The 21,247-nt window shown below is 43.4% G+C and overlaps 1 protein-coding gene across 5 annotated transcripts in view; it reads right to left on the minus strand.

The window, feature by feature from the left end:
* Positions 1-9,278: 9,278 nt before the first annotated feature.
* skor2 (SKI family transcriptional corepressor 2) overlaps positions 9,279-21,247 on the minus strand; it is an 82,694-nt gene continuing 70,725 nt past the window's right edge. For all 5 annotated transcript variants that reach the window (XM_043716894.1, XM_043717061.1, XM_043716719.1 and 2 more), the window contains 2 exons: positions 12,578-12,669; positions 9,279-10,134 (listed from right to left, as the gene is read on the minus strand). In XM_043716894.1, the coding sequence (XP_043572829.1) occupies positions 12,607-12,669 (63 nt within the window). In that variant the 3' untranslated portion in view covers positions 9,279-10,134; positions 12,578-12,606. The remainder of the gene's footprint in view (positions 10,135-12,577; positions 12,670-21,247) is intronic.

Genomic DNA, 21,247 nt, shown 5'->3' on the forward strand with positions numbered 1-21,247 from the left:
TCTTCAGGGTAAATAGGGATGGTAAATAAATGCAGGCTTAGCCAGTAACACTCAGATCCGATGAGTAAATATAAATTACAAAATAATTCAAAGAACTGTGGATGCTGAATATGTGAAACAAACAAAATCAGAAATCAGGCCTAACAGGGCAGCTTATCAGCGGAACCTTCAATGAGGTGGCACGGTGGCACAGTGGTTAGCACTGCTGCCTCACAGCACCAGAGACCTGGGTTCAAATCCCGCCTCAGGCGACTGACTGTGTGGAGTTTGCACATTCTCCCCGTGTCTGCGTGGGTTTCCTCCGGGTGCTCCGGTTTCCTCCCACAGTCACAAAGATGTGCTGGTCAGGTGAATTGGCCATGCTAAATTGCCTGTAGTGTTAGGTGAAGGGGTAAGTGTAGTGGTATGGGTGGGTTGCGCTTCGGCGGGTCGGTGTGGACTTGTTGGGCCGAAGGGCCTGTTTCCACACTGTGGGTAATCTAATCGCATCTAAAGTATAACCCAATTCTCGAGGGCTTCTAACACAAAGAGACTGAGGTAGTGGTGCCTTTCTTCTCTCCACCACCCCCCCCCCCCACCTTCATTTATAATATTTATTGTTGAGGGAGGCACTGTTTGGGAGTATAAGAGTGACACGAAAGGTTTGAGAAAGTATCTCCAAAGAGGGGTATACAAGGATCAAAAGTGAGATCCCAAACATGCATTTCTGTAGCACCTTCAGGTCACACTTGGTAGCCACATTTTGAGAGGGTCTTTCGGGATGCCAGTTGTGACTTACATGTTTTCCTTGGAGGTTTTAGCATATGGCAACTCATTCTCTACTTCCTTAATTTCCCCTTCTTGCCCCAACTCCATAGTTTTATGCCCTAGTATAGTAGAGTTTTCTGTGTACATTAGACATACAATTTGCTTTAATGGCTTTTCCTATGGGGCTTCAGGATCCCCGCTGGCATCCAGAAGATTAATACTTTTTCCTGGAGACTCTGAGATCTTCCTGGAGGGTTGGTAACCCTAGTTGTCTTCTGAGGAAAGATTGAGTAGATTGGGCCAATGCTCATTGGAGTGGAGAAAAATAAGCGGTGATCTTATTGAAATGTATAAGATCTTGAAGAGGCTCATGGGGGAATCTAGAACTAGGTGTTACGGTTTCAGTTCCAATCATAGAATCCCCTCAGTGTGAAAACAGACCATTCAGCTCATCGAGTCCAGACTGACCTTCTGAAGAGCATCCCACCCCCTTACCCTATCCCTATAATCCTTCAATTCCCACAGCTAACCCATCTAGCCTGCACATCCCTGGACACTATGGACAATTTTTCACTGGTTCATAGACACTCAGAAATCTGGCACTGGGGATTTTGTTGAAAGCCCCAAATTCCATTCCAGTTTCACACCCTGCCACTGGCCATTTAAGTAGAACAAAATTCCAGTGGCCTTTTCTCAACACTGGGCTCCTGCAACTTCTCAAACTGGCAGGTGAGCCCTCTGTCACCAACACTGAATTCCGTTGTTAGATTGAAATTAATTTCTGCCTGTAAACCGAGTACAGATCATTCTGCTATAACGCGCATTTCGTTAACACAAATTCGCTGTAACACGATTGACCAATTGGGGACACTGTTTCTAAAGCGTGAACTTTTAAAACGTGTTTTAAAACATTTTGGTGCTGTTTCTAAAGCACTATTTTTCTATGACACAGGGTTGCACAAGAACACAGCCAATTTCGACGGTATTGGGAACAACTTTCGAAAGCTGATTGGGAGCAGAAGTTCGCAGGTAAAGGGACAGCTGGAAAATGGGAAGCCTTCAGAAATGCGATAACGAGAATCCAGAGAAAGTATATTCCTGTCAGGGTGAAAGGGAAGGCTGGTAGGTATAGGGAATGCTGGATGGCTAAAGAAATTGAGGAGAAAGCCTGAAGAAGGGCTTATGCCCGAAACGTCGATTCTCCTGTTCCTTGGATGCTGCCTGACCTGCTGCGCTTTTCCAGCAACACATTTTCAGCTAAAGAAATTGAGGGTTTGGTTAAGAAAAAGAAGCAAGCATATGTAAGGTATAGACAGGATAGATCGAGTGAATCCTTAGAAGAATATAAAGGAAGTAGGATTATACTTAAGAGGGAAATCAGGAGCGCAAAAAGGGGACATGAGATAGCTTTGGCAAATAGACTTAAGGAGAATCCAAAGAGTTTTGACAAATATATTAAGGACAAAAGGGTAACTAGGGAGAGAATAGGACCCCTCAAAGATCAGCAAGGCAGCCTTTGTGTGGAGCCACAGAAAATGGGGGAGATACTACATGAATATTTTGCATCAGTATTTACTGTGGAAAAGGATATGGAAGATATAGACTGTAGGGAAATAGATGGTGACATCTTGTAAAATGTCCATATTACAGAGGAGGAAGTGCTGGAGGTCTTGAAACAGGTAAAGGTGAATAAATCCCCAGGACCTGATCAGGTGTACCCGAGAACTCTGTGGGAAGCCAGAGAAGTGATTGCTGGGCCTCTTGCTGAGATATTTGTATTATCGATAGTCACAGGTGAGGTGCAGGAAGACTGGAGGTAGGCTAACGTGGTGCCACTGTTTAAGAAGGGTGGTAAGGACATGCCGGGGAACTATAGACCAATGAGCCTGATGTCGGTGGTGGGCATGTTGTTGGAGAGAATCCTGAGGGACAGGATGTACATGTATTTGGAAAGGCAAGGACTGTTTAGGGATAGTCAACATGGCTTTCTGCGTGGGAAATCATGTCTCACAAACTTGATTGAGTTTTTTGAGGAAGTAACAAAGAGGATTGATGAGGGCAGAGTGGTAGATGTGATCTATATGAACTTGAGTAAGGCGTTCAACAAGGTTCCCCATGGGAGACTGATTAGCAAATTTAGATCTCACGGAATACAGGGAGAACTAGCCACTTGGATTCAAAGCTGGCTCAAAGGTAGAAGACAGAGGGTGGTGGTGGAGGGTTGTTTTTCAGACTGGAGGCCTGTGACCAGTGGAGTGCCACAAGGATCTGTGCTGGGTTCTCTACTTTTCGTCCTTTACATAAATGATTTGGATGCAAGCATAAGAGGTAGAGTTAGTAAGTTTGCAGATGACACTAAAATTGGAGGTGTGGTGGACAGCGAAGAGGATTACCTCAGATTACAACAGGATCTGGACCAGATGGGCCAATGGGCTGAGAAGTGCTAGATGGAGTTTAATTCAGATAAATGCAAAGTGCTACATTTTGGGAAAACAAATCTTAGCATGACTTATACACTTAATGGTAAGGTCCTCGGGTGTGTTGCTGAACAAAGAGGCCTTGGAGTGCAGGTTCATAGCTCCTTGAAAATGGAGTCACAGGTAGATAGGATAGTGAAGAAGGCGTTTGGTATGCTTTCCTTTATTGGTCAGAGTATTGAGTACAGGAGTTGGGAGATCATGTTACGACTGTACAGGTCATTGGTTAGGCCACTGTTGGAATATTGCGTGCAATTCTGGTCTCCTTCCTATCGGAAAGATGTTGTGAAATTTTAAAGGGTTCAGAAAAGATTTACAAGGATGTTGCCAGGGTTGGAGGATTTGAGCTATAGGGAGAGGCTGAACAGGCTGGGGCTGTTTTCCCTGGAGCGTCGGAAGCTGAGGGGTGACCTTATAGAGGTTTACAAAATTATGAGGGGCATGAATAGGGTAAATAGGCAAAGTCTTTTCCCTAAGGTCGGGGAGTCCAGAACTAGAGGGCATAGGTTTAGGGTGAAGGGGAAAGATATAAAAGAGACCTAAGGGGCAACTTTTTCATGCAGAGGGCGGTGCATGTATGGAATGAGCGGCCAGATGAAGTGATGGAAACTAGTACAATTGCAACATTTAAGAGGCATTTGGATGGGTATATGAATAGGAAGGTTTTGGAGGGATATGGGCTGGGGTGCTGGCAGGTGGGACTAGATTGGGTTGTGATATCTGGTCGGCATGGACGGGTTTGACCATGCTGTACATCTCTATGACTCTATGACTATTTGGGAGAAGGTCATCTCCCTCCAGCTCGATCTCAGTGCACATCCCATCTGCTCCATAGATGGCCTGCTATAAGGCAAAAGTCACGAAAGGTGCTGTTACTGGTGTTGCTCCTATTTCTGATGCTGGTGTTGTGGCTTGTGGCTTCTCCTCTTGGCCTTGATTAAGGATGAAACTTGCTCCCATGCTGTGGTGAAGGCTGGCAACATGGGAATGCACAGCCAATAGTGAGTGAAATAGTAGACGCATGAAATGGTTTTGTTGAGGCTGGCAGCCACTTGTCAAGCACTTTCCGATCAAAGAGCAGCTTTGAACATCAGTCTGTCAATGGTGATAGCTGGTGCTCTTCAGTGTAATTGATCAAAGCCTTCCCAGTTCGCCAGTTTCACCGAAGCAACACATCTCACTGTGCACTTGCCTCGGGGACCTTGGTGAATTACTCCTAGCTCGGAACCAGGTTCATTGGCTGGAAAACTCCAGGATTCAGGGCTAAAAGACCTTCTGCTTGGCTGTCACAAGCTGTTAGGTACATATTTAAGAATCATATGCAATAAGATATTGTGACAAGCTGTTTAATTTCTTACATGACAGATCCAAGGAGTATCTCTCCTGCTTAAATCCTGCCCCTAGCAGATAGCCAGAAGAGGGCAGTGTCACATCAAGGTTTTGATCTGACATTACTTCTGGGACTCCTCCAGTCAGTGCACCCCTAAACTATCTCCCACATCCTGTACATTACAAGAGCAAGCACATTATGAAGAATGCAGTTGCAATTTAAGTATTGTACCATTACTAGGCTTCAAACTTTAGGTTGGATGGGAAGGCCTAAGAGAGGACACAGAAAAGGTTTACGAGAATGTTTCTGGGGATATTGGACTTCAGTAATGTAGGTGAGTTGGAAAAGCTGGGGTTGTTTTCTGTAGAGTAGAAAAGGTTGAGAAGAGATCTGATAGCTGTGTTCAGAATTACAAAGTTTCTACATAGCGTAATTAGTGAGAAACTGTTCTCTTTGTGGGAATGGTCAAGGGCCAGATGACACACACTTTGGTGACAAAACTACGGAAGGTGTCATTTATTGGGCCAAATGGCCTGTTTCCATACTGTAGGGATTCTATAATCTATGAAATATTTTTTAAAGCTGCAAATGATGATGATTTGAAAGTGCATCACCTAAAAGGATGGTGGAGTAAGTCTATTGAGGCTTTCAAAATGGACTTCGCTAAGTACATGGAGGGAAAATGATGGCAGGCTACAGAGAAATTGAATTGAATGGAATTGAATTGGATGATTTATTGTCACTTGTATTTAATAAATAAATACAGTGAAAAATTGAATATGTTTCCACACTCCAGCACTATTTTGAGTTTCAGAAAATATTAAGATATAGAATATAACTAAAAACAAAGCTCTTCCTCCCTTGATGGGGAACACCATGGGGAGGGGGATAGGTCTCCACAAAGGGCTCCAAACCCACCAATGTCCCTGCATCACAGTCCATTCCAGGAGTTCTGCTCTGGACCGACCACATCACTGCTGATGCAACCATTGCTCTTGTTGATCCAGCAGGAATACCGATTCCGGCCTATCACGTTGCTGCAGCTGAAGCCCAACATCCCAATGCCAACATCATCTGCAGGGTCTGCCTTCTCCACTCTCCCAGAGGCCCACCTGCTGTCACCACCATCGTGAAAGCCAGTGTCGCTGCCATCGCCTCGAGTCCTGCGCTGGGTTATAACATTTCAGTGCCATCCCTCGGTGCCTACACTCACTGCCATCGTGATTTCTCTGAGGGCTCGCTATCCCCGAGGAGCTAATTCTTGCTGTCGCTGCTGCACATTCTCGGGAGGCTGGGCTTGTTCTCACCTTGCCGAAGACACCGGAAAGGCTTTTAAAGAGAAAAAGGGAAAAAAAAAGAGCAAAAGAAAAGAGCAAAAGTAAAAAGCAAAAGCAAAAAGCAAAAAAGGAAACAAAGCAAGATGACTAGCCAGGAGCTTGGATGCAGCACTGCTACTCTGCTGCCATCTTGAAAATTGGGTATTGGAGAGTGGGAGTAGCATGATCTCATTGGGCCAAATATCCTTCTTCTGTGCTGTAAATATTCTCTAATTTTGTAATAGAATCATTGAAACATAGAAGACAGAGCAGGAGTAGGCCAGTCAACCTCTCAAGTCTGCTCCACCATTCGATATGATCATGGCTGATCATAAAACTCAATACTCTCATCCTGCCCTCCCTTCAGATTCCTTGATCCCTTTAGCCACAACAGCTGTATCTACCTCCTTCTTGAAAATACTAAATGGTTTGGCCTCAACCATTTTCTGTGGCAGTGAATTCCACAGGCTCACCATTCTCTGGGTGAAGAAATTCTATCTTATCTCAATCCTAATCACTTATCTAATACCATCTCTCTTTTAATATAGATTTGCTTCAGTGCCTCCCTCTCACTAAACCCTGTATCAAGTATGGTAAGTTTTTCATGTCCTCCTTTGGGAAGACAGAAGCAAAATATGAATTTAGTTCTCCATTATAAATTCCCCTGTTTCTGACCATATGGGATCTATGTGGCAATCTTTTTCTCTTACCATACCTATAGAAACGTTTACAGTCGGTTCTTATGTACAGTGCAAGCTTACTGGCTTACTCTATTTTCCTATCCTTAATCAATCCTAAGATCTGTTGTCTTTTTCTTACCAATTTGTATGCCTCTTTTTGCAACTAACACTAAGTCAAACTTTGCTTGTCAGCCATTTTGCCCACTGTTTTCTTTGCATTTTTGCATCAGACAAAGATAAATGATGTTTGTTGTTTGCCCATTTGCTCTTTGAATGTTTGCTATTGCCTACCCACTCTTAGTAACATTTCCCAATCCATCATAGCCAAATCACGCCTCCATTGCCCACACAATCAATTTAGATTTAATCAAGTTGACAGTTCAGGGTTAATAATAATGGGTATTTATGCCTGTGCTGTTTTCTCACTAGATTCATACCTCCACAGCTTCACAGAATTCCTACAGTGTGGAAGCAGGCCATTCAACCCATCGAGTCCACACCAACCCTGTAACCCTACATTTCCCGTGTCTAATCCACCTGGCCTGCACATCCTGGACATTATGCTTAATTGAACATGACCAATACATTTAATCTGCACATCTTTGGATCGTGCTAGGAAACCCACCCAGACACAGGCAGAATGTGCAAACTCCACACAGACAGTCGCTCAAGGTTGGAATCGAACCATTATAGTTTCCCTGATTAAGAGTCGGGAACATAGTGTCAGAATTAACTACATTTACAGTTTCCATCTTGATGAAGAATTCTAGCATATTGTGGTCACTCATCCTCGAGGGGTCTATCACAATCGTATTACCCATTATTCCTTTCTCGCTGCACAATATTGAGTCTAAGATGGCTTGTTCTGTAGTCGGTTCCTCAATGAATCGATCCTCAACAGGATTATGGCTAATTTGATTCTATATGCAGATTAAAGTAACCAATAATTACAGATGTTCCTTTACTGTAAATATCTCTAATTTCCTATTTAATGCTATTCCCAACATACAGCTTGGTAATCAATGTACCACACCCACTAATGTTTTTTCGCTCCTTAGTATTTCTCAATTCTAGAAGAATTAAAGTAGGGATAATGGAAAAAAACCTCAAACAAAATGATATGAAATGGCAGGACTTTAAAAATGTACTTTTACTCAGGTTTCACTAACAGGTTAACCAACATTAAAAGACAATGGAATAAATCATTAAAAGGAAAATTATGACTGTAGTCATAGAAGGAAATGCTTGACAAAACAGCCAAGTTTAAGGGTGATAGGTTCAGGTGGATTGCAGCTGGACTGCAGATGGATTTCTGAGGCAGCAGGGTGACTCAGTGGTTAGCACTGCTGCCTCACAGTGCCAGCAACCTGGGTTCAATTCCAACCTCTAATCTGTGTGGAGTTTGCACATTCTCCCTGTATCTGTGTGGGTTTCCTGACACAGTCCAAAGATGTGTTAGTGAGGTGGATTGGCCATACTAAATTGCCCCATAGTGGCCAGGCATATGTAAGCTAGGTGGATTAGCCATGGGAAATGCAGGATTACAGGAATGGGATGGGATGGGTCTCGATGGAATGCTAGTCGAAGGGTTGGTATTGACTTGATGAGCTGAATGGCCTGCTTCCACACTGTCGGATTTCTATGAAACTGTGGAACTATGTATCTACTGAGAAAACAGCACACAGGCATGAATATCTCTAATTATTAACCTTGAATTGTCAACTTGATTAAATCTGAATTGGTTTTGTGTGCAATGGAAAACATATCATGATTGAAGATAGACACTTCACCAAAATTTGAACTTTAGGAGCAAGTTTTACCCTGCCTCTAATTATGGCAGAACTGGTCTGGAATATTTTTAATCAACCTGTTCAAATATGCAATGACACCCTCTGGAGCAGATAGGACTGGAACCTGGGCTTCCTGGGCTTGAGAGGTCTACCACACTACCACTGCACCACAAGACCTTCTGAGTAGTGCTGGAATGTCAACTCTGAATGCACAGTATAGGACCTTATTCAATTCAGAGCATGCAGTTATTGTGGCAGAAATGTCTTGGTGTAAACATCAGGTGAGGACTTACTTATCCATATTTAGGACAACACGGTGGCTCAGTGGTTAGCACTGTTGCCTCACAGCACCAGGGTCCCAGGTTCAATTCTAGCCTCGGTTGACTGTCTGTGTGGAGTTTGCACATTCTCCCCATGTCTGCATGAGTTTGCTCCGGTCTCCTCCCACAGTCCAAAGATGTACAGGTTAGGTGAACTGGCCATGCTAAATTGCCCATAGTGCTAGGTGCATTAGTCACAGGGAAATGGGTCAGGGTGGGTTACTCTTCCGAGGGTCAGTATGGACTGGTTGGGCCGAAGGGCCTGTTTCTGCACTATAGGGAATCTAATAAAATATTCAACCAATTCATAGATAATGAGTAGCCACATGGGCGAAGTACTGAAACCATTGGACCAAGAGGAGCCATGTACTTTCAATGAGGAGATTAAAATAGATAACTAAAATATTTATAGAAGATAAATTCACTGTGCCTACATTCAGCATCAGTGAAGAAGTGTGATTAACAATATCTGAATTGAGAAATCAGTATTTTCTGAGCTACAAGTGTATGCCTGTATATATTTTTGTTTCCACTCAAACAAAGATAAACTTTCATATCATCATTCCATATCCCAAGACAATCCATTTACCTTCATTGCAGTAATTGATATATGCCAGGTTTTATTTACACACCTAATTAATTAGGGATTTGCACAAAGAGGATTTAAATACATTTTAATAATAACAGTAATATTAAATACACCCAATATTTAAAGCCAAAATATTTCAAGTGATAGAGGATACTCTTATTTAACCGTTAATAAATTAAGCAGGCAAAAGCAAGAGAAGGATTAGATTAGTGGTGTCAATTCCTGTTCATGATCTGCTTCCCTCCTCTTGAGCTTAATGCAATTCCAGTCCACTAATCAAGAGCTGAATTTGTAGTATTTCTTCCAGAGAATCGTTCAATGAGATAACTGATGGTCTTCTTGAAGTCCACACACACGCACATGCGTGCACACACACATACACGTACTTTGTTGTTCATTAATCCATTGTGTTCACAGAATTTACATTGGCTTCCTAACCTCCTTAAATTGGGCACACTAATCCCCCTTGAAGCAGCTCACCGATCTTCTTACGAATGCTTTTAGTAATCATCCAAAAAAACGTTCTCAACAGTCTCCTTAAGGTAAGATTATTAGTACCTTAAAAATGGACACACCAATCTTCTTAGAGTGGACTCACCAGCCTTCTTTATGTCACAAAAATATCTAAATATAAGCACCACCAACTTAAGAAGCCAGTTAATTGTGATTCTTTATGCTACTAATAAAGTTTGAACTCATGATAATGTCTCTTAGGAAATCATTGTTTTACATATTAACTATTGTTGAGTTTGAATTTCCAGGGTTTCACATTGTGCTTGGTCCTTCAGTCCTTTGCTTGATCTTCCTTCTGATGCTCAAGGCTTGCATGTGGAACTTTGCTCTATGCTTATATCTTACAAATGACGTGCACTTCATCATATGCTTCTGTGCAATGAAGAAAACCCAGTCAATATAAAACCATGGTTTAAAGAAGGCACTCATATTCATATTTTGAGGAGGGAGGCAATAGCCTAGTGGTATTATTCCTGAATTGTTAATCCAGAGACCCAGGTAATGATCTGGGGATCGGGGTTCAAATCCTGCCAAGGCAGCTGGTGGAATTGGAATTAAGTAAAAATCTGAATCAATTGCCAATTGTCAGGGGAAAAACCCATCTTGTTCACTCATGCCCTTTAGGGAAGGAAACTGCCATCCTTACCTGGTCTGGCCTATATGTGACTCCAGACTCACAGCAATGTGGTTGACTCTTAGATTAGTACTCTGGCCAATTAGGGATGGGCAATAAATATTGGCCTAGTCAGCAATACCCTCATCCCACAAATGAATAAAAAAAGAAAATTTCCACATGCAAAAGTGCACAATCTCCACAGGGTAAGGTACGTTCACAGGAACATGATTAATTAAAACATTCACACTGAGCTGAAGAAGTAGATGAAGATAAATGGGTGGCATGGTGGCACAGTGGTTAACACTGCTGCCTTACAGCACCAGAGACCAGGGTTCAATTCCCACCTCAGGCGACTCTCTGTGTGGAGTTTGCATATTCTCCCCGTGTCTGTGCGGGTTTCCTCCGGGTGCTCCGGTTTCCTCCCACAATCCAAAAATGTGCAGGTTAGGTGAATTGGCCATGCTATATTGCCCGTAGTGTTAGGTGAAGAGGTAAATGTAGGGGAATGGGTCTGGGTGGATTGCGCTTCGGGGGGTTGGTGTGGACTTGTTGGGCCAAAGGGCCTGTTTCCACACTGTAACTAAGCTAATCTAATTACAAAATAACTGTCAAAGGCACAGCTTTTAAAGGGAGGGGTGGAGTAGGCCTAAAATTTAGAGACAACACTGGGGAGTTTACAGGACTGATGATTGAAGGTCTGTTCACTATTTGTAAATCAAAAGAAGTGAGGGTGAATGAGAGTTTTTGTACAGTTATAGGAATGGATAATGTAAAGAGGTAGTTAGAGTTAGATGCTCGAAGAAATTTGCAAACCAGCATATAAATGTTAAAATTGATGTACAAGTGAGCCAGGAAACTGAGCAATTACAGGGGCAATGGACAAATGGAATTTAGTGCAAGTCAGGACAAGGGTAGCAGAATTTTTGGATTTGATTTGATTTGGGATGGCACGGTGGCTCAGTGCTTAGTACTGCTGTCTCACAGCACCAGGGACCTGGGTTTGACTCCAACCTCGGGTGACTGTCTGTGTAGAGTTTGCATGTTCTCCCTGTGTCTGTGTGGGTTTCCTGTGGTTGCTCCGGTTTCATCCCAAAATCCAAACATGTGCAAGTTAGGTGAATTGGCCAAACCAAATTGCCCACAGTGTTCAGGGATGTGAAGGTTGGGTGCATTAGTCAGGGGTTAAATTTAGTTGAGAGTGTGGTGTTGGAAAAGCACAACAGGTCAGACAGCATCCAAGAAGCAGGAGAATTGACATTTCAGGTTTCCTGATGAAGGGCTTGTGCCCGAAACATCGTTTCTGCTGCTCCTCGGATGCTGCCTGACCTGCTGTGCTTTTCCAGCATTACACTCTTGACTCTGATTTCCAGCATCTGCAGTCCTCACTTTCTCTAGGGGATAAATGTAGAGTGGGTTACTCTTCAGAAGGTCGGTGTGGACTTCTTGGGCCGAAGGGCCTGTTTCCACACTGTAGGGATCCTATGATGTATTATTGTCACATGTACTTAGCTACAGTGAAAAGTTTTGTTTGCGTACAGTACAGGTGGGTCATACCATACAAAGGTCATAGTTTTCAATTAAATTAAGTTAATGGAGAGGCAGATGTGAATAAGAGGCTACTTGAAGAACATTTCAACAGAACCTGATATAAAGAAGGCTGGTGAGCCAGCGGAACTTGGGCTTTGTTGAAATTAATGTGCCCAAGCAACCACCACCATAAAGTACAAATTATGCTTACCTCACATCCTGAGACAAACCATCAGTCTGTGATCACAAACTCTCTCTAGTTCTTCTCCTACCCCAACCCATTTCCAGGACCTATGCCAGGGATCCCACTGAAGAGACAATGACCCAAATTCAATTAGATCACATGGGTACGCATGGCCGGTTGCTTGCTGCAAATGCTGAATTGAAATGCAAGGTCCATTTTTGGGACAACATTGAACCTTTTTTTGTCATGCTTTGGTAGCACTCCACCAATTACACATATAAACAGGCCATGACAGATTTTTACTCACAGGTATAGGTTGGTGCACAGTGCTGAGCACTTTCAATATCAGGATGAAAATCTTCTCACTATATTCCTTCTCTCTCTCCCAGTGCTCCCTCCAAATGGTCACTGTGAAATGTTCCTCTCAAACCTTATTAATTTCCCTCTTGTAATGTGTTCACAACATGAATTTAGCCACATGTACTAACCCAAAGCTTCAGTCCTGTTCATGAATTGTTTAGCTTTTATTCATCTGTGTGCTGAGTCTTTCTTTCCTCATCAGGCTTGCTGCATATGGAATCTGAAAGAATGGGAGAGAGAGAGGGAGACAGACGATGAATTAGAGCACAAGATAATGGGGAGGTCACCAACAAGAAAGGGTATGACTATTTATGTTGTCTAAATGGACTTTGAAAAGCCATTTCATCACAGGAGATGGTGTGAACACTGAGACTGCATAGAATTGGAGGTAAACTTGTGCTGAGTTGCCATGCTTGGATGTGCCAGTGTTGGACTGGGATGGACAAAGTTAAAAATCACACAACACCAGGTTATAATCCATTAGGTTTATTTGGAAGCACTAGCTTTTGGAGCGCTGCTCCTTCACCAGGTGGTTGTGGAGGTTGAGATCATGTTCACAGAATTTATAGCCAAAGGAGTCCAGTGTCACGGAGATGTGATACAGTCAACAATCTTAGATTCAAACTTTCATCTTTAATAATGGAATATGCTGGTTTCTGTTCTTTAATATATAAATCCCAAAACTTCTTTTAAAGTACATTCTCCAGATATCACAGGTTTTTAAACAATAGGTGTGAAGTCTGTTTGTGCCCCAATGCTATGTCAGACTGACAAACCCTCTGTATAGTTTTACAGAGTTGTAAATGGATTCTTGCAGTTTTTGTGCAAAAGAAAATGTAATTCTGCAGAAACAAATTCACCCCATAAGCTCATATGTGTGTCCATGTTGGAGCAACAGATTGAGTGTGCATGTGAGTATGTGCGTGTGGGTGTGAGTGCACATGATAGAGGGTGTATGTATGTGCATGTGTGTAGTATGTGTGTGAGGGGGGTGTGTATATGTGTGTGCACATGAGAGAGTGCTTGTGTATGAGTGAGGGTCTGTGTGTGTGTATGTGTGTGTGTGCGTGCACACATGTTTATGTCATGCATGGGGTCACCTCTAGTATGACATGAACTCAAGGTCCTCATTGAGGCCATTCCCATGGGTACTGAACTTTGCTACCAGCTTCTGCTCAGCCACTCTGCGTTGTTGCTTGTCCCAACGTCCGCCTTGGAGGATGGTCACCTGAAGGTCCGAGGCCAAATGTCCTGGACCAATGAAGTGTTCCCCGACTGGGAGGGAACACTCCTGTCTGGTGATCATTGTGCGGTGCCCATTCATCCGTTGCCATAGTGCCTGTTCTGTCTCACCAATGTACTATGCCTCAGGGCCTCCTTGCCTGTAGCTTATCAGATAGACCACGTTGGCCGAGTCACATGAGTACTCGCCACATAATGGTGGGAGGTGTCCCCACATGTAATGGTGTTAGCAGTATCGATATTCTGATACGTCTTGCAGTAGCTGCTGTGGCATGGTTGTACGGTGTTGTTGTCCTGAAGGCTGGGCAGTTTGCTACAAATCATGATCTAATTAAGGTTTAGTGGTTGTTTAAAGGCGAGAGGTGGAGGCGCAGAGAAGGTCTTGGTGAGGTGCTCATCTTCATTGATAATGTGTTGCAGGCCGCGTAGAACATGGTGAAGTCGTTCGGCTCCTGGGAAGTGCTGGACAATGAAGGCTACCCTGTCAGTTGCAGCCTGTGTCTGTCTCCTGAGGAGGTCATTATGGTTTCTTGCTGTGGCACATCGGAACTGGCGGTTGATGAGTTGATCATCGTACCCTGTTCTTTTGGGGGTCATCCTTGAGCACTTTCAAGTGTCCGTCACGTTCTGCCTCATCCGAACAGACCCTGTGTATGCATAGGGCTTGTCTGTAGGGGATGGCTGTCTTAATATATTTGGGTAGAAGCTGGAGACGTGCAGCATTGTGAGGTTAATGGTAGGTTTGTGGTACAGTAAGGTGCTGAGGTGCCCTTCTTTGATGGAGATGCATGTATCCAAGAATGAGACGGACATTAAAGAGTAATGCATGGTATGTCTGATGGGATGAAACTTGTTGATATCACTGTGTAGTTTCCCTGCTCCTCCACCTCTCGCCTTTAAATAACCAACAAACTTCAAACAAATCACGATCTGTAGCAAACTGCCCAGCCTTCAGGACAACGCCGTACGACCCTGCCACAGCAGCCACTGCAAGACATGTCAGAGTATCGACACAGGTAACACCATTACGCCTCTCATCATATACGCGTCTCATGTGACTCGGCCAACGTGGTCTATTTCATAAGCTACAGGTAAGGATGTCCTGAGGCATAGTACCTTGGTGCGACCAGACACTACGCCAATGGATGAATGACACAGCACAACAATTAACAGACAGGAGTGTTCCCTCTGAGTTGGGTGGATTTCGGGACAAGCTGAGCAGAATCTGATAGCAAAGTTCGATACCCATGGGAATAGCCTCAACTGGGACCTTGGGTTTATGTCACACCAAAAGTGACCCCACTATACAATGCACACACAGACAGACAGACAGCCAGACAGACAGACTGTCAGACAGAGAGACTGACAGACACACACACCTTCATACACAAGCTTTCTCTCATATGCATACACATACACCCCCCACGCTCACACCAACACAAGCACCCTCTCACACATACCCCATCACACTCACACACATACTTAATCAAGCTTACACATATACATAAAACATAGAACATAGAGCATTACAGCGCAGTACAGGCCCTTCAGCCCTCAATGTTGCATCGACCCATGGAACCAATCTGAAATTCATCTATCTTACACTATTCCCTTTTCACCTATATGTTTATCCAATGACCATTTAAATACCCTTAAAGTTGGTGAGTCTACTACTGTTGCAGGCAGTGCGTTCCATGCCCCTACTACTCTCTGAGTAAAGAAACTACCTCTGACGCCTGTACTATATCTATCACCCCTCAATTTAAAGCTATGTCCTCTTGTGCTAGCCATCACCATCCAAGGAAAATATACACACATGTTCTATCACGTGTAGTCACGCCCACATGCACACACTCACATGCACACACATATAAGCTTATGGGGTGAATTTGTTTTTGCAGAATTACATTTTATTTTGCTCAAAAACTGCATAAATCCATATAAAACTCTGTAAAACTATAGAGAGGGCTTATCAGTCTGACATAGCATTGGGACACAGACAGACTTCACACCTATTGTTTAAAATGCTGAGTTATCTTGAGAATGTAATTTAAAAGAAGTTCTGGAATTTACATATCGAAGAATAGAAACCAGCATATCCCATTATTAATGATGAAAGTTTGAATCTAAGATTGTTTGCTGTATCACATTTCTGTGACACTGGACTCCTTTGGCTATTCTGTGAACATAATCTTAACCTCCACAACCACCTGGTGAGGAGCAGCGCTCTGAAAGTTAGTGCTTCCCAAATAAACCTGTTGGACTATAACCTGGTGTTGAGTGATTTTTAACTGTGATGAGTTGATGACTGATTGGGAGATAAGGCTCAGAGAGTAGGGTGGGAAAGTATTTTGACAATGTGACAAGTAATGTTTTGACTGATTGGCTAGGAGAAATGCTGCAAATGGCATGAGGCCAGCCATTATGGGTCTAAGAAAGGAAAATTGGAATACTTTCATAGTGGTGCGAGACTAGGTGGATGAGGGACAAATTAGTTCAGGTAGTAATAGAAAACAGGTTGTAATGATTCTGTCCCCGACTCCCCCGCATTTCTGAAGAAGGGTCAATGGATCCGAAACGTTAACACGCTTTCTCTCCACAGATGCTGCCAGACTTGCTGAGTTTTCCCAGCAATTTCTGTTTTTGTCCCCGACATTTAAGCTCCCTGGATAATATCCAGCTCCATTAATTGGGGTGAATAATAAGTATCAAGTGCCATTTCATGCTGATACACAAGGCACCCATTCAACTAAAGGAGGAGTAAAGGAATTCAGGTGCCCATGTACATAAATTATTGTAAAGGTACAAATAGTATTCAGAAAAGCGAATAGAAGGTCAGGCATTATCCCAATGGGGTTGAGAGGTGGGGGTGGAATTTGCTTTCACTTGGTCAGAAACCAGTTGTGAATACTGAATTGTGAATGTCACAGAACAGGAACATATATGAAGGAGACGCAGCACAGTTTCTCGGGAATGATACTTGGAACCGAGCGGCTGAAATTAGGAAGACAGCTTGCACAAACCTACCTTGTATTATACTGTTTAGAATGTTGGGATGTAATTTAATTGAGGTGTTTAAAACGATAAAAGAATTTGAATGAGTTGATTCAGAAAAAAAGCTTTTGTCTCTGGTGTGGGAAGCAGAACAAAAGAAGACAAAATTAGAGCTAGGGCCTTTGGGAGTGAAATCACAAATTCCTTTTCACTCAAAAAATACTGGTTACGTGAGATTCTCTCCCCCAGCAGTCTGTGCATGTGGGTCAATTGAATTTGTCAAGACTGCAGTTGGCAGAATATCATTAGGGAAGGGATACCCATCAAAGACAAATTAATGGAGTTAAATGACAGAACATCCATGATTTTATTGAATGTTGGAATAGGTTGAAGAGACTGAATAATGTACTCTTGTCCCTCTGTATATTCCCACTTAAAATGGGCCAAATGTTGTTCCAATGTTTGAGAGAATGCAGGTTCGTAGAATCCCTACAGTGTCAAAGTAAGCTATCCAACCCATCGAGTCCTTACCAACCCTCCGAAGAGCATCCTACCCCCTACCCTATCTGTGTGACCCTGCATTTCCCATGGCTAATACACCTCAGCTGCATTTCCCTGGGAACTATGGAGAAAGTGATGACTGCAGATGCTGGAGAGTCAAGTCGAAAATTGTGGTGCTGGAAAACGCACAGCAGGTCAAGCAGCATCTGAGGGGCAGAAGAGTCACCATTAGCCCTTCATCAGGGATGTGGAGAGGAAAGGGGGCTGAGAGATAAAAAAGGAGGTGGGGGGAAGGCTGGGGGGAAGGCAGGTGCAATGGTGGTAGGAAGTGATAATGATAGGTTGGTGGGAGGGTGGAGTGGACAGGTAGGAAGGAAGATGGACAGATATGTTAGGTCAAGAGGGTGGTGCCAAGTTGGAAGTTTGGATCTAGAATAAGGGAAACTTGGAAATTGGTGAAGTCAATGATGCTATATGGTTGTAGGGTCCCAAGGCAAAAGATGAGGTCTTCTTCCTCCAGTTGGCAGGTGGCTTTGTTTTGGTGGTGGACAAGGATTTGCATGTCCTTGGGGGAGTTGAAGTGATCAGCCACAGGGCATTTGGGTTGTTTGGTGCGTGCAGACCAGGGATGTTCCCTGAACTGCTCTGCGAGTTGCCGCCCTGTTTCCCCAATGTAGAGCAGACCACATCAAGAGCAATGGACACACTAAGTGAGGTGGGAGGATGTTCAAGAAAATCTCTGCCAGCTTTTAAATGATCCTTTAGGGCCTTGGACGGAGGTGAGGGGGGAGGTGTGGGCACAGGTTTTACACCTCGTGTGGGTGCAATGGAAAGTGCCAGGTGTAGAGGGTGGGTTGGTGGGGAGCGCGGACCTAATGAGAGTCATGGAGGGAATGGTCTCTGCGGAACACAGATAGGGGTGGGGCAGGCAATTTACCATGGCGAAAGTGGGTACTGCAGATGCTGGAGATTAGAGTCAAGATTAGAGTGGTGTTGGAAAAGCACAGCAGGTCAGGCAGCATTCGAGGAGCAGGAAAATCAACGTTTCGGGCAAAAGCCTTTCATCAGGAATTTCATCAAGAAACATAAATTTTCCTGCTCCTCAGGTGCTGCCTGACCTGCTGTGCTTTTCCAGCACCACTCTAATCTTGAGGGCAACTTACCATGGCAATCGATCTAACCTGCACATCTTTGGACTGTGGGAAAAAAATCAGAGCAGCTGATGGAAACCTGCACAGACTCAGGAAGAATGTACAAACTCCACACAGAAAGTCACCTGAGGCTGGGGTCCCTGGCATTGTGAGGCAGCAGTGCTAACTACTGAGCCACCGTGCCACCCCCTAAAGTTATTTAGGTTTCTACTGGACTGAACCTCTGCAATAATAAATCATATTTTATAAAGCAGATCTTTAGTTCATCTAATGGTGTGTTAAACACTTTGTACAGTGTTTCCCTGGGCTGCGGTTCTGCTGTCAGTAAAGGGAACTAATTTTTGTTACCTAAATACTGACAGCAGATCATAGGAGCGCTTGTTGACAAGCTAACTTACTTAAGGTGTAAATGTAAAAACACTTTAAAAGGACATATAGCATGCAAAGAGAAATAAATAGAAAATGAAAACAATAATCAAATCTTTTCCAGGATCTCATGTGGAAATTCTCTTCTCCCCCAGTTCCTTTTGTGCATTTTTAAAAACCAAAGCATGATGTTACCTAATTGTCCCTTCTTGCCTTACCTCATTTTGTCTTTTACTCTTTATCGATATTCAACCTTAACTGTGAACTCACTGAGTTCCTCCCACAGTTCAAACATGGGCAAGTTAGGTGGATTAGCCATGATCAATTATCCATAGTTTCAGGGATCTGTAGGTTAGATGCACCAGCCATGGGAGAAATAGTTACAGAGATGGAGTAAGGGGATAGGTCTGGGTTGGATGCACTTCACAGGATTGGTGTAAACTTGTTGGGACGAATGGCTTGTTTCCACACTGGGGATTCTATATTTTAAAATAAAAGCCATGTAGAATGGAGAGCTTCCCAGTTCAGGTATGTTTCTCTGCTGGACTGGCTGCTCTTTTCTGAGATAACTGCAATATTCTCTGATTAAAAGAGATAAAATCAGCCACCATTCCCACTTTTGCTAGTGGTCAAGTGGGTGAAGGCATGCCTTTGTGGACATTCAGGAAGCACAGGATTTGACTTGGTGTAACTGGTTACTGTCGATATTGAACTTGCTAGCTCATGCTGCCAGGGTTCATGTGTGAATCACTGGATGGGCTACATAGAATCTAACAAATTACCATCTTGTCTCAGGGGAGGATTTTTATTATACTGTCAGCTTCTCTGACCTTACTTCAAATTCTTCAGCCAATACACAGGTGGAATCATAATTCTTTTATTTGTTCCATGGGGAATGCTAAACTAAAATGCTCAGACTGCAGAATATCATAATTACTGGGTCCTGTACTGTCTTCACAACTTGGTTTCTAACTGTAAAAATCACTTGTAAAAGCACATTTTCAGATTTCAGCTGTTAGAACTTAATTGAATGTTAACCCTTTGTTGTGTTCCGCATAATGGATGGGGATTGTCCCAAAACTTTTTTCATTTGGGGGACAAAATGTGGAGCCTGATTTTGGATGGTCTGTGACCAATCTGTTCAGCAACTGATCCTAGAGACTTAATAATCATTGTCTGCTCCCTTTTGAAATAAGTTAGTGATGTGATCAGGATTCTTCAGCAAATCCATGGGCACTAAGAAAACTTTTAGGAGTTCAAATGAACCCTTGTAGGGATGCAGGACAGCCCCCCGAAATGTGACAAATATCAAAACTGTCCCCAGGTACTGGCCTTACTTAGTTGGCTTCAACGCCACTATACAACGCTGCTCCCGCACCTCCCCCATACACACACACACACACACCATTTGTTTGAGGGCTTCTGGCTATATTGCTGTTCTGTTGGGAAGGAAGTTGTGGGGGTCACAAAATAGACATCCATTGCTCATCAGTCTAAGTTAAGTAAGACTGGAGTACAAACATCAATCAAGTCATTTCCAGGGCCCAGTTAGTGCAAGAGGTTAACACTTTACAATCTATATCCCTCAGTCACTTCCTGAAATCACAGAGGTGACCAGTTTCATTCGTCTGTTCCAATCAAAGGCATTTTTGCTTCTTGCTCCAGTTCTCGGATAGGAACCCAGTAATTATGATATTCTGCAGGCTGAGCATTTCAGCTTAGCATTCCCCATGAAACAAAGAAAAGAATTATGATTCCACCTGTGCATTGGCTGAAGAATTTGAAGTAAGGTCAGAGAAGCTGACAGTATAATAAAAATCCTCCCCTGAGACAAGATGGTAATTTGTTAGATTCTATGTAGCCCATCCAGTGATTCACACATGAACCCTGGCAGCATGAGCTAGCAAGTTCAATATCGACAGTAACCAGTTACACCAAGTCAAATCCTGTGCTTCCTGAATGTCCACAAAGGCATGCCTTCACCCACTTGACCACTAGCAAAAGTGGGAATGGTGGCTGATTTTATCTCTTTTAATCAGAGAATATTGCAGTTATCTCAGAAAAGAGCAGCCAGTCCAGCAGAGAAACATACCTGAACTGGAAAGCTCTCCATTCTATGTGGCTTTTATTTTAAAATATAGAATCCCCAGTGTGGAAACAAGCCATTCGTCCCAACAAGTTTACACCAACCCTCTGAAGTGCATCCAACCCAGACTTATTCCCCTACTCTATCTCTGTACCTCTATTTTTCCCATGGCTGGTGCATCTAACCTACAGATCCCTGAACACTATGGATAATTTATCATGGCCAATCCACATAACTTGCATATGTTTGAACTGTGGGAGGAACTCAGAGCACCCGGAGGAAACACATGTAGGCACGGGGAGAACATGCAAACTCCACATAGACAGTTGCCCGAGGCTAGAATCAATCCAGGTCCCTGGCACTGTGAGGCAGCAGTGCTAATCACTGAGCCACTGTGGCTTAATAGAACACAAAGTGGTATGTTCGTGAAACCAGCTTTGGAATGGTCTATATCGCTT

Source organism: Chiloscyllium plagiosum, chromosome 1 (genome assembly GCF_004010195.1).
Source record: "Chiloscyllium plagiosum isolate BGI_BamShark_2017 chromosome 1, ASM401019v2, whole genome shotgun sequence".
Classification (NCBI taxonomy): Eukaryota; Metazoa; Chordata; class Chondrichthyes; order Orectolobiformes; family Hemiscylliidae; genus Chiloscyllium; species Chiloscyllium plagiosum.